Source organism: Phaseolus vulgaris, chromosome 8 (genome assembly GCF_000499845.2).
Source record: "Phaseolus vulgaris cultivar G19833 chromosome 8, P. vulgaris v2.0, whole genome shotgun sequence".
Classification (NCBI taxonomy): Eukaryota; Viridiplantae; Streptophyta; class Magnoliopsida; order Fabales; family Fabaceae; genus Phaseolus; species Phaseolus vulgaris.
This window is the reverse complement of record NC_023752.2, coordinates 2,592,419-2,610,209: the sequence shown is the minus strand read 5'-3', so window position 1 is coordinate 2,610,209 and position 17,791 is coordinate 2,592,419. Positions and strand designations below refer to the sequence as shown.

At 32.5% G+C, this 17,791-nt stretch overlaps 3 protein-coding genes across 3 annotated transcripts; all 3 read left to right on the top strand.

The window, feature by feature from the left end:
- Window positions 1-2,615: 2,615 nt before the first annotated feature.
- LOC137826101 (phenolic glucoside malonyltransferase 1-like) lies at window positions 2,616-4,419 on the top strand. Its single transcript, XM_068631955.1, has one exon. It carries the CDS (start codon window positions 2,868-2,870, stop codon window positions 4,317-4,319), a length of 1,452 nt encoding a protein of 483 aa, XP_068488056.1. The 5' UTR covers window positions 2,616-2,867; the 3' UTR covers window positions 4,320-4,419.
- A 2,503-nt stretch (window positions 4,420-6,922) lies between these two features.
- LOC137825818 (phenolic glucoside malonyltransferase 1-like) lies at window positions 6,923-9,017 on the top strand. Its single transcript, XM_068631604.1, has one exon. It carries the CDS (start codon window positions 7,292-7,294, stop codon window positions 8,741-8,743), a length of 1,452 nt encoding a protein of 483 aa, XP_068487705.1. The 5' UTR covers window positions 6,923-7,291; the 3' UTR covers window positions 8,744-9,017.
- Window positions 9,018-12,664: 3,647 nt separating this feature from the next.
- Window positions 12,665-16,503, top strand: LOC137823514 (uncharacterized; the record flags this gene model as incomplete). The annotated part of the gene is made up of 4 exons (XM_068628689.1): window positions 12,665-13,669; window positions 13,721-14,120; window positions 14,480-14,622; window positions 14,803-16,503. Coding segments are annotated over exons 1-4 (3,249 nt in total), but the record flags the coding sequence as incomplete, so codon positions are not given.
- Window positions 16,504-17,791: the final 1,288 nt, after the last annotated feature.

Sequence of the window (17,791 nt, the reverse complement as noted above, 5' to 3'; positions counted from 1 at the left end):
TATTTAATTACACAATATGACAAATATTTCTAATTACAAAGATGCCCTTAATTATTTAATATGTGAGAATGAGTTTTATCTATTAGTTAAAGCATACCACAATATTATCTTCTTTTTTTTAAATTTTTTTTTTTCTCAAGTGGGTTGAGTTTTTTAAATAATTTACCTATGTGATAAAGCAGAGAAAAATATAAGTCTAATGTGGTTGTTGATGTTTAGTGTATTTTTTATTATCTACTCTTGGAACTAAAATTTGTGACTTAGAATGCATGGAAGAATTGTATGAACATGATGTTGGACATGTTATGTTCTCATACTACACCTCATGAGTATTTTAAACATGATAAATATCTGGTTAAGAAAAAAAGGACTTCGTATTCCTAAGAGCTCTATTAGAAAAAATCTTATTAAAAAGACACATCAAAGAAAATCATTTTGATATTGAATTTGGAGAAAGATATCAACGTCACACTCAATAAAAATAACATAAAAGTGAAATTCTTCTAATTTTGAATTATCACAATATTTTAACTTAATTATATTCTTTAAATAAAGGCTATATATAGCCCATTTTTCTTAATTTTTTTGATATAATATTTTGACATTGTAAAATATTTCTTAATAGAGGTTATAGTCATTTTTATTAATTTTTTTCTTAAAGATCTTTCAACCTTTTTTTTTCATTTTAAAAGTAAACTAAAAAAATTTTATTTTGTAGTCTCTAACTTTAATTCAATAAGTTATTTTCCTTTTGCTCTAAACATCTTTTTTTTTTCTAGTAATATTTTTTTTAAAGTTGTTTTCGATTTTTTTTAATGCGATTCCTTATTGTCCCTTGTAAAGAATTAATGGTTTTTTTTCCATATAAATCTCATTTGGTTAAATTGATATTTTGAGCTGTACTACACATTTAGTGATTCTATTTCTCTATCACAGTGTAAACTCAATTAAAAACACCACACATATTAAGTAATGATATATATGGAAATTATGCGTCTACTTCAATTTCCTCTTTAGTTTAGTTGAGTACAGATTAATAATCTACAACAATTAAAACAACATAAATAAAGTAGGTTTAATCTCTTAGAATTTGTCATTGCATGCAATTCTAACTCGTAATTTACAGTAAATTGACTAGAATGCCCACACCAGAGAAGACTGTAGATGTAGAAATGTGTACTTTCTAGAAGAAAAAGAAAACACGACAAGAAGGGTATTAGAAAAATAGCAAAGAACACTTTTGTAAATTCACATATATTATTATTATTATTATTATAATTAATTTTACTTAACAAATATTATTTCTAAGCTGTGGTCAATTTTTTCTGCTTGCCGTCTCGGACGGAACTAGATCAAAGCAACAACAAAATTTTAATCATCCCTCATGTCATTCTATATGCCTTAATAATTAAATATAAACATTATTTGTACCGTTTTTTCTGTTATTTTATCATGTCACTTGTTGTATTCATCGATCGTTCTGCCTTTTATTCATATTTTAGAAAAATATAAATGTTTATCCCAGATTTAAATGGTAGACATAGAAAAAAAATTGGAGGAAAATAATGCAAATAAGTAATATAATAAAAGAAAATAAATATAAGAAAAAAGATAAAATGTTAAAAAATACTATATTTTGAGATACCCTTTTGTGTTGCAAAAAAAATTAGGAACATTTAGGATGAAGTTAATCCAAACTATAATAAAAAACTGGTAAAAAGTCAAATACAATTTCAAGGTGATTTTTTTTTTAATTTAAATTTTTTGTATTTGATCTATTTAATTGGCTTTCGGTTTAAAATCAGTAACGGAATCGAATCGCTGATTGGATTAATATATAATATTATATATTTTAAATTAATTAACAACTAGTGAATATACATAAATATCACTAAGGGCCGTTTGTATTTGGGAGTTAAAAAGCATGGAAAAGCGCATACTTACAATAAATCAAGCAAAGTGGAAAATCAAAGAAAAAATTAAGATAAACAAAGAAATTAAGATGTTTTTGGCACTCAAAACTTTCTGGAAAAAATTAAGAAAAACACAGAAATTAAGATGTTTTTGGCACTCAAAACTTTCTGAAAAAATTAAGAAAAACACAGAAATTAAGAAATTAAGATGTTTTTGACACTCAAAACTTTCTGCAAAAAATTAAGAAAAACACAGAAAAACCCTAAACACTTATACTTTCTCTTCATTTCATATTGAAGTTGAAAAGAGTGGAAAAAATGCATACTTGGTGTACATTAAGGAAAGTTCGCAAACCAAAGGAAAAAATTAAGAAAAACACATAAATCAAGATGCTTTCGGCACTCAAAAGTCCAAACAAAGCATAAGAGAAAGGATTTTAGTATTTGATTATATTATATATGTGCAATTGAAAATATACGTATCAAAACATGAAAATGAATTTATATTACAGTTTCTGACTGCAATATAATTTTTTTTTAGAAAAAATATGATATTGTGTAATTTATTTATGAATAAGAGACCACAATTAAAAGATAATATAACAATAAGTATAAAAAAAGTAATAATAATATTTTATTAAAGATTAATCAAAATTTTACAAAAACAGAAAACACAACAATATTGGGAACTGTGTGGGGCATTTGAATTATCTAAATTTTATATTTAATTAGAATAAATTTTTAACAGAAGAAAACAAAATCATACAGTCAGCTTTCAGGAAAGAATATTGAGAACTGAAAATTACCGACCAATCTGGGACCAAATTCAGATCCAGAAATCAACCCAGCTTGCAAATTTGTTGGTTTACGAATACACAGTTTCTCCATAAAACCAAAGCTTCACCCTTGTTTTTTTCAATCTTGAGAGAAACACAAGTTCTCTGCTTTCTCAACATGGCTTCCAACAACATCAAAATCCACCAACAGTGCAGGGTTGCTCCTCCCTCTGCACCCCAAACATCCCTCCCTCTCGTATTCTTCGACATGTTCTGGCTCAGGTTTCACCCTGTCGAACGCATCTTCTTCTATACCCTCCCTATATCCCATTCAAGCCCATCCATTTTCTTCACTCAAGTTGTTCCAAAGCTCAAAACTTCACTTTCTCACACCCTCCAACACTTTCCCCCTCTCGCCGGCAACGTCGTGTGGTCCGATAGTTCCTCCAAGCCCGTTGTTCAGTACACCCCAGGCGACGCCGTTTCAGTGGTGCTTGCAGAATCCGAAGCCGATTTCGACCATGCGTTGGACAACGCACCCAAAGAAGCATCCGAGTCACGTTGTTTGGTGCCCCACTTGGAATCCTTGGACTCTCGGGCCTCTGTTATGGCTCTCCAAATCACTCTGTTCCCTAACAGAGGGTTCGCCATAGGAATCAGCACCCACCACGCCGTCCTTGACGGAAAATCTTCAACTCTTTTCCTCAAAGCTTGGGCTTCTCTGTGCAAAACCAATGATGATCACTCTGAGTCATCATCATCAACACCATCTTTGCCTCCAGAGTTGGAGCCTTTCTTTGACAGAACAGTCATCGACACAGCGACTGTGTTCGGGGGCTCATCAAATATTGATAAGCTCTTTTCCAGATTGTTGTCAAATGAAGACAGCGATCCAAGATGCCTAAAGCTTCTACCTTTCCATCCAAAATTGGAAGATCATGTTCGAGGGTCGTTCGTGCTTACGGGAGCAGATTTGGATAAATTAAGGAATAGGGTGCTGTCCAAGTGGGATAGTGTTGGCATAGTTGAAGAAGAATCAAACTCAAACTCAAGGGTTTCTTCAAAACCAACCCAACTGTCGACTTTTGTCCTAACCTGCGCTTATGCTACCGTTTGCATTGCCAAGGCCTGGCACGGAGTTGAAAAGGAGAAAAATAAGTTTTGTTTTGGGTTCAGTGTGGATTGCAGGGCCAGGTTGGAAACTCCAATTCCTGAAAACTATTTTGGGAACTGTGTGTGGGGGCATTTGGTGGATGCTAAGCCATCGGAATTTATAGAAGAAGAAGGGTTTGTTATTATTGCCAAAAGTATTCATAGTAAAATAAAAGAGATGTTAGATGAGGGTGTTTTTCATGGGGCAGATACTGCGGCTCCTAGATTTATAGCTTTGACAAAAGAGGGAGTTGAAATATTGGGAATTGCAGGGTCTAACCGTTTTGGGGTTTATGGGATTGACTTTGGTTGGGGTAAGCCTTCGAAGGTGGAGATAGTATCCATCGATAGAGCCCTAACAATTGGATTGGCAGAGAACAGAGATAACAAACTTGGTGTTGAAGTTGGAGTCGTTCTGAAGAAACCTGTGATGAAACTATTTGGCACTTTGTTTTATGGAGGATTGTCAGAGGAGTGATTCAACACTGGAATGGAACATGTAATCTGAAACTGAAGAATGTGCCGACAAACTTGCCCTTTTCATCTTCATCACAAAATAAAAAGTTCTGCATTTGCTAGGTGTGTTTCTTTCAACGTATGAACTGTTGTCGACCGAAAATTCTTAAATAATCATAAATAATATTAAAATTATCTGAATATATAAATTTGACTAACAAATATATTTAATTATATTATTAATAGAATAAAATAATTTTAATTAATAAAATAAAATTTTAAAATTTACATAAAAATAACTCATTTAATTTTTATTTTTTTATAAAAAGATAGATAAATTTGTAATATTATACACCAATAAAAAAGAATTAAAATACTTTCACTCGTATACATTAATAAATTTTGTTTATAAATTCACTGTAACATATCACAGTCCTCAATTTTCTATTTCTCAATTCAAATAAAGCATTAATAAATTATTTATCATATATTTTACTTTTTTTCCTTCTCAATTTTATTTTCTTACGATGGTTTCTGAATTCTTAAAAATATCTATAATTATTGATATATTTACCTTTTTTCCTTCTCAATTTTATTTTCTTCGGGTGGTTTCTGAATTCTTAAAAATATCCATAATTATTGATATAATTATATTAAGTTCTTAAAAAATATTGACCTCCTTTTTTTTGTTTATAATCATCATCTTTTTATATATATATATATATATATATATATATATATATATATATAATCTTGTTATTGAGACTTCTCATGAAACTCTTCGTCACATTGTTGAGGGAACAAAACAAATTGCACAATCATAAAAAAAAAAACATCTCTATTATTAATTTTCCCTAAACCTTTTTGTTGGCAACTTCTTTTTTATATATTTCTCTTTTTCTCTTATCTTCTACATTTTTTCCTTTTCCTTCAACTCCTCCTCTTTAATTTATTTTTCTCTCCTCAAAATTTTCCACTCCTTTTGTGAAACAAAATCACCAACAGACAATTTGTGAGATGCATTGAAACGATAAACACTTTTAACACAAGTACCTCCCAATAAATCTAAAAAATAAAAATAAAAATAAAATTGAAAGTAAGAAAAAAATATATAATCAAGAGATGAAACTTTGATACCAACTAATGAGAACACAAAAAAAAAAACTATTCTAACATTCAGTTTGAGAAAAGACATTAACGTCATACTCATTCCCCTAAAACTTGATTTTCCACTATTTCCCATTGTCTATTATTTATCATTATGGTTTAGGTATACAACGGACCTATTACATCTTAAAAGACATCTAAAATATTTAAATAAATAAAAATAAGAAAATTATATTAAAAATTATGAAATTGAACTTAAGAAATTATTTAATCAATGTACTTAAATTCTAACCCATTAATCATAAGTTTTTTATATTCAGCAATACTTGTTAAAAAATATAATTACAGAAATCAAAACATTTATATATACTTCTTGCTTCAAATAAATCATATATATATATATAATTTATTTTCTCTGAAAATATAGGTCATAAAGGTCACAAGTCTTCTGGTTTGGAATTATTGCTTATGTATTAAAACAACATAAAGAAAGTAGATTCAATCTCCCAGATTTTGTCACTTGTCACCGCGTGAAATTCCAACTGGTAATTTACTAAAATACCCACACCAAACAGAATACTATAAATGTTGAAATATGTACTTTCTAGAAGAAAAAGAAAACACGACAAGAAGAGACAGGTCAACTTTTGCTTGTCACCAAAAACAGAGAATTTAACAAAATATCAACTTAGTACAAACTAGCAAAGAACAATTTTGTATATTAACATATATTATTATTATTATTATTATTATTATTAATTTGTTTAGCAAATATTATTTCTAAGCTGTGGTCAATTTTTTCTGCTTGCCGTCTCGGATGGAACTAGGATCAAAGCAACAAAAAAAATTTAATCATCACGTCATTCTATATGCCTTAATAATTATATATAAACATTATTTATACCATTTTTCTATTATTTTACCATGTCAATTATTGTATTCATCGATCCTTCTGCCTTTTACTCATATTTTAGAAAAATATAAATGTTTATCCCATATTTAAATGGTAGAAAATGGAGGAAAAATCATGCAAATAATTAATATAATAAAAATAAATATAAGAAAAAAGATAAAATGTTAAAAAATACTATATTTTGAGATACCCTTTTGTGTTGCAAACAAAAAAAAAAGGGACATTTAAGATCAAGTTAATCCAAAATATAATAAAAAACTGGTAAAATGTCAAATACATTTTCTAAGTGATTTTTCTTTAATTTTTTTTTCGGCTTTCGGTTTAAAATCAGTAACGGAATCAAATCAGTGATTGAATATAATATAAAATATTATATATTTAAAATTAACTAACAACTATTAATAGACATAAATATGACTAAGAGAGAATTTTAGTATTTGATTATATTATATATGAGCATTGAAAATATATGTATCGAAACATGAAAATGAATTTATATTATAGTTTCTAACTGCAATATAATATTCTTTTTAGAAAAAATATGAAATTGCGTGATTTATTTATGAATAAGGGACCACAATTAAAATATAATAATAAGTATAAAAGAGTAATAATAATATTTTATTAGAGATTAATCAAAAATTTACAAAAACAAAAAACACAAAATGACCAACTCAAACATCAATATTCAAATAGTATATTAAATTAAAAATGAATTATCTAAATTTATATTTAACCTAACAGTCTACAACTTTTAGGAAAGAATATTGGGCACTGAGAATTACTGACCTGGCTGGGGGCCTAAACATTCTGGAATATTATTACACTCTAACTATTCAATTCAAATTCAGATCTAGAAATCAACCCAGCTTGCAAATTTGTTGATTTATGAAACACATTTTCACCATAAAACCAAAGCTTCACCCTTATTTGTTCCAATCTTGAAAGAAACACAAGTTCTCTGCTTTCTCAACATGGCTTCCAACAACATCAAAATCCACCAACAGTGCAGGGTTGCTCCTCCCTCTGCACCCCAAACATCCCTCCCTCTCGTATTCTTCGACATGTTCTGGCTCAGGTTTCACCCTGTCGAACGCATCTTCTTCTATACCCTCCCTATAACCCATTCAAACCCATCCATTTTCTTCACTCAAGTTGTTCCAAAGCTCAAAACTTCACTCTCTCACACCCTCCAACACTTTCCCCCTCTCGCCGGCAATGTCGTGTGGCCCGATAGTTCCTCCAAGCCCGTCGTTCAGTACACCCCAGGCGACGCCGTTTCAGTGGTGCTTGCAGAATCCGAAGCCGATTTCGACCATGCGTTGGACAACGCTCCCAAAGAAGCATCCGAATCACGTTGTTTGGTGCCCCACTTGGAATCCTTGGATTCTCGGGCCTCTGTTATGGCTCTCCAAATCACTCTGTTCCCTAACAGAGGGTTCGCCATAGGAATCAGCACCCACCACGCCGTCCTTGACGGAAAATCTTCAACTCTTTTCCTCAAAGCTTGGGCTTCTCTGTGCAAAACCAATGATGATCACTCTGAGTCATCATCACCAACCCCATCTTTGGCTCCAGAGTTGGAGCCTTTCTTTGACAGAACAGTCATCGAAACAGCGACTGTGTTCGGGAGCTCATCAAGTATTGATAACCTCTTTTCCAAATTGTTGTCAGATGAAGACAGCGACCCAAGATGCCTAAAGCTTCTATCTTTCCATCCAAAATTGGAAGATCATGCTCGAGGGTCATTTGTGCTTACGGGAGCAGATTTGGATAAATTAAGGAATAGGGTGTTGTCCAAGTGGGACAGTGTTGACATAGTTGAAGAAGAATCAAACTCAAACTCAGGGGTTTCTTCAAAACCAACCAAACTGTCGACTTTTGTCCTAACGTGTGCTTATGCTACGGCTTGCATTGCCAAGGCCTGGCACGGAGTTGAAAAGGAGAAAAATAAGTTTTGTTTTGGGTTCAGTGTGGATTGTAGGGCCAGGTTGGAGCCTCCAATTCCTGAAAACTATTTTGGGAACTGTGTGTGGGGGCATTTGGTGGATGGTAAGCCATCGGAATTTATAGAAGAAGAAGGGTTTGTTATTATTGCCAAAAGAATTCATAGTAAAATAAAACAGATGTTAGATGAGAGTGTTTTTCATGGGGCAGATACTGTGGCTCCTAGATTTATAGCTTTGGTAAAAGAGGGAATTGAAATGTTTGGAATTGCAGGGTCTAACCGGTTTGGGGTTTATGGGATTGATTTTGGTTGGGGTAAGCCTTCGAAGGTTGAGATAGTATCCATCGATAGAGCCGTAACAATTGGATTGGCAGAGAACAGAGATAACAAAGGTGGTGTTGAAGTTGGGGTTGTTCTGAAGAAACCTGTGATGAAACTATTTGGCACTTTGTTTTATGGAGGATTATCAGATGAGTGATTCAAGACTCGAATGGAACATGTCATCTGAAATTGAAGAATGTGCACACAAACTTGCCCTTTTCTTTTTTATCATATATTTACTTTTTCTTCTTCTCAATTTTATTTTCTTCTGGTTGTTTCTGAATTGTGTAACTTATCGAGATATTAGATACTTTGCATTACAGCATAAAAAGTGAAGTAAGAGTATCCATAATCATTGATACAATTCTATCATGTTCTTAAAAAAGGTTGGGAGCCTTTGTTTTATATTAGATACTTTGCATTACAATGTACTTTTCTTATCTTTTAGCTGTAGTCTTCTTCTGCTATTCGTCCACCAGATTAGAAGAGTGAGATATCGATATTCCAACATTGAAGTTACTTGAAATATTGATATATCTGTACGAGTTTAAAATTATAAAAGTTATTATAAAGTCTATTTTTATTAAACTTTGTCTTTTATAAAAATTATTATAGGTTCAATAGTCTTTTAATTGTATTTTAATATCTTTAATTTGATTTTAACTTTAATTAACCTTTGAGAAGTAATGATAGAGAAATTTTGGGTAAGTAACTATCGATTTTCGGTAGGATATATATATTATAGCTTCGTCACACGTACAAATATTTAAGCTCTCTTGTTTTTCATGGGGATTTTCATTTCCATGATTTCAACGAATTAATAATTTAAGTGGAAGTGGACCCACCATGAGTTAATAATGTTAAGTGTGTACCACTGATTCTCTCTGAAAAAGTTTTGAAAACTAAGAATTGGTTAAAAGTTTAATAAAAGTGAAAAAGATAAATATTTTATTTCAATATTTTTTTATTAAATTAAACTTATTTATTGTTTATATTGAGAAATTATATTTTATAGCGGTGAATTCTTAATTTATCCACTCTGTATAACAAATTAATTAGAATTCACTTGAAAATTGAAAAGACTTTTTTTTAATGATGTATACACAAGTTTATTTCTTTCTTATTTTCATCTCCTTACATACAATTTTCTTATATGGTATTAGAGGTATTTGAAATCTATCCTAAACATGTGTTTGTTAGGCTTAAAGTCCACTTAGTTATATGATTAGTAGCCTTTTGAAGAAATTATTTATAAATATAATTAATTATATTTTAAATATAATTAATTATTTTTTAAATAAAATTAATTATTTTTTAAATATAATTAATTAATTATTAAATATAATTAATTAATTCTTAAATATAATTAATTAATTCTTAAATATAATTAATTAATTCTTAAATATAATTAATATTAAATATAATTAATTATTTATAAATATAATTGATTATTTACTTTAAATATAATTGATTATTTACTTTAAATATATATTTTATTAGAAATGAAAAATTTAATAAAAAAATTATTTTCATTTTTTCAATTTTTGAATTTCATTTTTCACACTTTCAACTTGTTAAAAATTATTCTAATTCAAATATATTCGTACATACTAAAAGATACATTCTACTTCTTATTCTCATTGTCTTTTTTTTTCCTCACTCATTTACCTACAAAACTCATATCAAAATTAAAAATTCTACACCTCTCCCACCATTGTTCTAAAAAAAAGCTCAAATGCCTAATCCAAATTAACAAACATCAAGTTTGTATAAGACAAAATCTTTTTTTAAAACTTGTTACACAAATTATAATTCCTTATACATCATACGGTATATATGTGGAAGACAATTATCTAATCTTTTTGAAAGATGGTAAGTTTTTGTTTAATTTAAAGAAAAATGTTAGTAGTTTAATGCTTTAATTAAGGAAATTATAAATTATTGAAATATTTTTATTTTTCATATATTTTAAATAATATAAATAAATTATCAAATAACCACTTACTTTTCTTTAGAATACATATAGCAAAGCAGACCATCGCCAGAAATTCATATTTCTATTTGATCTCTTATGCATATATAATTAACATCTTTACTATCTATATATTTGTTTATCTAGTATTTATATATAACCATATTCGAACTCTTTTACTGAATTTGAAAATGATATTTCATAACATGTTTATTTAACAAATTAGTAAAACATATACTAAAACAAAGAGCGTTGATTAAATTAATATTGGGTATATATAAGTTAATTAAAGTTGTCCAGATATACTTTAATTTTGAATTAAAAAATACTATAAAAATATGTAATTGTTACGAAGTGGACTTTAAGTCTAACTCAACCCCATAAAACCGGCTCATAGGATTAAGGTCTGCATCCATTTATATATTATGAAATGTCCTTATCTCTAGTCGATGTGGGATCTCCAACTGTAATTATATTAAAAGTATTTAAATTCTTAGGAAATTTGATAAATTAATAAAGGAACTTCTTGTTGTGTCAGTGACCTGAGGGAACTTCCCTACGAGGTAATGGCTGTAACCCTACAAACTCTACAATTATTACAATCTGATTTTTTTCATAAATAAGAGAAAATATTTTTTTATCCATAATTAAGGCACCTAAAGAGGAACACGTGGGTATAATTCAGTCAAGTAGGATTTGTAATGTAATTTATTATTATTAATAAGATATTGTAAGTCTAAATTTACATTCATTGAGTATTTATTGATGTATGTGTATTAAATTTAAATATTTAAAATTTGGAAAATAATTATTTTCTTCAATAAGGGTTAGAGTTTAAATTATTTAATTTATATTTATTTAGTGGTCACGTATCTTTAATCATATCATTTAGCAAATAACAAAAAAAAAGGAATAAAAGTTTTGAAAAACAAATGAAAAAATATTATTTTAAATGCAGAAAATGATTAAAATATAAAACGATACTCTAGTATTTACTGTCTGTATATTTTGGTTAATTAAAATTGCTTAAAGTGTCTGGTTGGATATGGTGAAAATGTAGACATGGAGTTCATTTGAATTTGTTTGATAGCACAGAGAATCAAAAGATAAATAAGTTTCACTAATATTTTTTTTATAATTTTAATTATTTTATCTATTTTTATCGACCTTGTTTATTTTCTGAAAATATCAGGACATTTAAGTGTTTTAATTGAAGGAACAGGTGGTTGTAGAGAGTAGGAGCCTTCTAAACAATTTCCTCTCATTATTTGTTCACTTATATTGGATATTTCTGAAACAAATATTTACAGATTTTTCTATATATACCTATAGATTTCATGGATATTTGTAGAAAATAATATTTTTTAATTTTAAAGAAAATTATTTAAAATATAAAGTCAGATAAAAAAATATTTTTATAGTATAATTCAAATAAAAGTTTATAATAAAATATTAATATAAATAAATTTAACTTTTCTAAAATATAAATTTAAATAAGTTGAATTATGATATAGTTCCTAAAGCTTGAGCAAAAGTTTTCTTTTGTCCAGACTTAGCATATACAGTCTTCGCAGGAGATACTTCCCTATCCTTCAAACACTTCCATGGGATGATGAAACCATTAGAACCCTCTGCCATTTCAAAAGCTCACCGCACCACCGCCACACACCACCGCCACGCACAACCGCCCCGCACCACTGCGCATAGACCTAGTCGCGCGCCGCCCTCACAGCCCCTGGTCGTCGTCGTCCGCTGCACCTGGTGAAGAGGTTCGCACAAAACGCGATCAGAACCGCCGTGCTGGTGGAGAACGTGAACGCACGCCCGCCGCCCCTGATCGCCGCTCCTCACTGGTCCGATGGAACGTTGTCGCGCCTCCGCAAACCCTAAGCGCGCCGCCACAAACCCTAAATGCGCCTCCGCAAACCCTAAACGCGCCTCCGTTTCGTGCTCTGTGCTTGTTTTCAAGGTCGATTAGAATTGTTGTTTCAATTCTAAAGAATTCACAAAAAATAACGACTATAGACTTTTCAAAAGAAGTGCAACACGAGGACTTCCCAGGATATTCCTTTGTCCGAGTTACCCACTCCTTATATTAAGGGAGACATGATTGTGGTCTGGATCGATGAAACAGAATACTTGGCTGGCCTTGAGGATTGCAAGACTCATTTACATGGTCGGGTTATTCTTTCTAAAGGAGATAAACCTCTCACACACCTAGACTTAACTAAAAAGTTGCAGCCGGTGTGGAAGGCTCTTGGACCGTGGAAAGCAATTCCTCTTGGGAAGGGTTTTTATGAGTTTGAGTTCGCTTCTTTAGAAGACATGCGGTGGGTTCTCGGGATGGGTTCCTTGAAGTTATCTCCGGGTTTCTTGGGACTTTTTGCCTGGACAAAAGATTTTGTTCCAACTACCATGAAGAGTACAAAAACTCAAGCCTGGGTTAGAATCTATAGTTTGCCTTTGGAGTATTGGAGGCCACATGTGATTTTTTCAATCATAAAATGTCTTGGTACTCCTTTGGTTTTGGATGAGAATACTATGAGAAAGAAAATGGGTATGTTTGCTAGAGTACTGGTGGATATTGATATGTTGTCCCCTCTTCCTGATCATCTCTGGGTTGAACGCTCAGACTTTACCTTTGTAGCTGGTGTGGAATATGAATGGCTCCCTCCGTTTTGTTCTCACTGTAAGGTGATAGGCCATGAGCTTGCTCAGTGCCGAGTGATTCATGATCAGGGTCGTGCTCCTGGGTCTCAACATAAATCTTCTCATAAGATAATTGAACGAGATCAGGGGAGGACTGAGGTCCCAAAACAACGTAAAGAGTATCGTAAAAAAGATCCGCAGCCGAAGCACGTGGAAGGTTACACTGATAAATTGAACATTAATGCTTCTGCCGGAGCTAAAGCAGGGTCACTCTTGGATTATACTGCTCTTGATAAACCAGGTGGAGTGGAGGACGATTTTGCTGATATGCCTTCTCTTGAAGATGCCTCGGATCATGAATCCAGGCAGGGATTGCCCACTCACACTTCGAATTTCCCAGAAACGAGGACGCTAAGGAATTCACCTGCCCTTATGCAAGCCAAGGGCTCCGATCATGTGGAGGTCTTGACTCCTGTGGTGGTATCACCTTAGTTACGTCCCATCTCTCCTCAGCGGGTTAAATCGCCTGTTCATACTACAACCCTATCCAATACTCCAATTGATGGTCATCATGCGGAGGTCTCTGCTATTGTGACTGTACCATCCCCGTCGTTGGTGCTAAAAAATCACTTCTCCTCTCTTGATGGTTTAGACACTACTGATGTGGGAGGTGATCCTTATATTGGTACGTCTAGTGCCATTGTTGAACCTCATAAGGCTAAATCTTCTGCGGATGTTAAAGCACTATCGTTGGTCCTACAAAATCACTTTTCCTCTTTTGATGGTTTGGAAAATACAAATGTTCTTTCAAAATTTTGGGCTGATCCCAACGAGATGGAGGAGGATGACAGTGATACTGGGGAGGAAATAGTTTGCACTAAAAGAAACCCAGGGAGACCACCTAAGAAGAGTGGTAAGTCCAAAAAAACTGCTAAGGCAGTTCTCTCCACACCGTCGCAATGAAAGTCTCTTCATTTTTCTGGAATGTTAGAGGATTGGGAAACCACAAAACTGTGGAGATGTTGATTAGTTTACTCAAACTACACAAACCTCTTCTGGTTTTTCTTGCTGAACCTATGGTGCCGTACACTGATGTTTTTGAAGTCATTTTCAAATCTGTTAATATGCATTTGGTGGCTACGTCTCCTATTGTTAATAAAGCTGCTAAGCTTTGGTGTTTGTCGGTTCCGAATTTGGTTCGAAATTTCTTGGTAAATGAACAATTTATTTCTGTAACTTGTCATTTGCATGATAAATGTTTTAGTTTTGCAGGTGTTTATGGTGCTACCACATACGTGGCTAGACGGGTTTTGTGGAGGGATCTTAGTTCCTTCATAGGGTCTTGGTGTATTATGGGTGATTTTAATGCTGTGCTCTCAGCCGATGACTGTAAAGGAGGGGTGGCTCCTAATCAAGTTTCTTGCAATGAATTCCTTGATTGGATTAATACTAATGATCTTTCTTGTATGCCTTTTACCGGTACTTGCTATACTTGGTGTAATGGAAGGAGAGGGCTCCATAGAATTCATAGAAAATTGGATAGGGCGTTATGTAACGAAGTGTGTTTGGATGAATGAGATTCTTGTACTTATCAGGTTCTTGTTAAAAATTGTTCTGATCATTCCCCTATTCTTACTAGTCTTGCTAGTAATTCTTTGAAGAAGGTTAGCAATTTTCGTTTCTTTTCTATGTGGCTTCAAGACGCTTCATGTATGAAGCTTATTCATGATTCTTGGGCTAATAAGGTTGTTGGTTGTCCTATGTTTATTTTACATCATAAGTTAAAAAGGTTGAAAGTTGAGCTACGTGACTGGAATAAAAATTCTTTTGGTAATGTTCACAATGCAGTTCTTCTTAAACAGGGTCTTCTGCTTGGTATTCAACAAAATTTAGAGACTGCTAGTATGTCTGATATTGATGGACTTCTCTGTCAAGAAAGGATCGCTAAAGACGAGCTTGATCAGGCTCTTCACTGTCAATATTTGTTTTGGAAAGAAAGGGCTAAAATGCTTTGGTTTAAAGATGGGGATAGAAATACTGCTTTTTTCCATGCTGTGGTCAAGAGGAGGAATAATTTTAGTGGGATTCATCGTCTACGAATTGATAATGTTGTTACTGAGGATCCTACACTCATTGAGGAACATATTTTGGACTTTTATAAAACTCTTTATGCCGAGTCTATTTCTCATGATCAGGATGCAAACAATATGGAAGATTTTATTGGTACTTATATTCCTGAGCTGGTTTCCTCTGAGGAGAATATGATGTTGCTTAAATGTCCTGATTTTTTGGAGATCAAGAATGCTGTTTTTAACCTTAATGGTAATAGTGCTCCAGGTCCTGATGGCTTTGGTGGTGTTTTTTATCATTCTTGTTGGGATATTATTGGGACAGATGTTTGTAATGCAGTCCAACAGTTTTTTAAACAAAACTGGGTTCTCCCTGGAATGAACAGTAATGTGGTATCTCTTATTCCTAAGATTCAGGGTGCTAAATCTATTAAAGATTACAGGCCGATTGCTGTTGCTAATTTTAAATTTAAGATTATTTCCAAGATTTTGGCAGATCGGCTTGCTCTTGTGGCTGCCAGAATTATTTCTCCTAATCAGTATGGGTTTGTGCAGGGCAGACAGATTCAAGATTGTATTAGTATTGCTTCTGAAGCTATTAACTTGCTTTCTAAAAAGGTTCACGGAGGCAATGTGGCTTACAAAGTTGATATTCACAAAGCTTTTGACACTCTAAGTTGGAAATTTTTACTATCAGTTTTGTCACGCTTTGGTTTTCACCCCTCGTTTGTCGGTTGGATTAATACTATTCTCCGTTCAGCTATGCTTTCTATCAGAATAAATGGTAGTTTGGTGGGTTTTTTTCCTTGTAGTAGAGGTGTTAGACAAGGTGATCCTTTGTCTCCTATACTTTTTTGTCTTGCAGAGGAAGTTCTTAGTAGAGGTCTCTCAAAGCTTGTGAATGATAAGAAGATTCTACATATGGCTAGTCCACAAGGTTTTCTCACTCCCTCTCACATTTTATATGCGGATGACATTTTTATTTTCTGTAGGGCGGATACTAAGTCTCTTAGAAATTTGAGAAATTTTCTTAAAACATATGGTGATTTCTCTGGTCAATATGTTAATAATTCTAAGAGTAGTTTTTTCACCATGGATAATTCTACAAGATTTGTCACCAAAATTCAGCGTATTCTTTCTTGTAGTCATGGTTGTTTGCCTTTCACTTATTTAGGAGTGCCTATCTTTGTTGGTGCTCCAAGGGGTCGTTTTCTTCAACCTTTGGCTGATAAAGTCAAATTGAAGCTAGCTTCTTGGAAAGGTAAATCTCTTAGCATGATGGGTCGAGTTCAGTTGGTCAATACGGTGATTACGGGTCTTATAGCTTATAGTTTTAATTTGTATAAATGGCCTGTTTCTCTTCTTAAGCAAGTTGAACAGTGGTGTCGAAATTTTATCTGGACTGGTGATATTCTGAAAAAAGGTATAGCTACTGTTAAATGGGATACGATTTGTTCTCCCCTTGAGAATGGAGGTTTGAAAATTATTAACTTTCACCATGAAAATAATGCTTATCTTCTTAAGCTTGCTTGGAACTTTGCTTATAGCAACAAGCCTTGGTCTCTGCTCTTGAAAGCTAGGGTCCTTAAATCAAAATATGAGTTTCGAATGGTTTATAGATCGTCATCTCTTTGGCCTGGAATTAAGCAGTTTTATTCTACTATACTTGATTATACTTCTTGGACTGTTGGTACAGGTTCTCTTATTAATTTTTGGAATGATAAATGGTGTGCTACTTCTTCTTTAGCAAATATTGCAGGATTATCTGATGGTGCTAGTATTCTGGATACAGTCTCTCAGTTTTGGACAGGTAGTGATTGGAGTATTCCATTGTCTTTACAGCAGATGCCTCATCTTTTTAGTCATATCATGGTTAGGGCGGTACAGGATATTCCTAATTGGATTCTAGATGAGTCTGGTCGTCTCACTCTTAAATCAGCTAGGACTTTTTTCTTGGATCCAGGGGTTTCTTGTGGTTGGGGTAAATTTATTTGGTCTTCATATATTCCGCCTTCCAAAACTCTTGTCCTTTGGAAAGTTTTTCATGGGCGGCTTCCTACAGATCAACATATTCAAAATAAAGGTTTGCATATTTGTTCTATGTGTACGCTTTGTGAAAAGCACGAGGAATCTATTCAACATTTATTTTTTGAATGTGCTAATGCTTTGCGTATTTGGAGTTGGGTTCAACACATTTTTCCTACTTATCATTTCTCTAATAAGGATGATCTTCTTTCTTTTATTAAGAGTGATGGTAGTCCTTTGGTTAAATTAATTAAGCTAGCTGTGATAACTTTTTCTATTTGGATGATATGGCGTATGAGGAATTATGCTCGTTTTCAGGATAAGATTGAGGTTTCTAAGGCTATTTTGGTTATTAAAGACTTAACTTGTCTAGTGGGTAATTCGTCTAAAGCTTCAATGAAGAATGATATGTTTGATTTCAATGTGCTAAAGTTTTTTGGTATTAACACTCGTACTGGTAAAGTTCTACGTCCTCTTCCTGTTAGATGGG

Bases quoted from the DNA above. Each gene is read 5' to 3' on its own strand.
- LOC137826101 (XM_068631955.1), top strand. From the start codon at position 2,868: ATGGCTTCCAACAACATCAAAATCCACCAACAGTGCAGGGTTGCTCCT.
- LOC137825818 (XM_068631604.1), top strand. From the start codon at position 7,292: ATGGCTTCCAACAACATCAAAATCCACCAACAGTGCAGGGTTGCTCCT.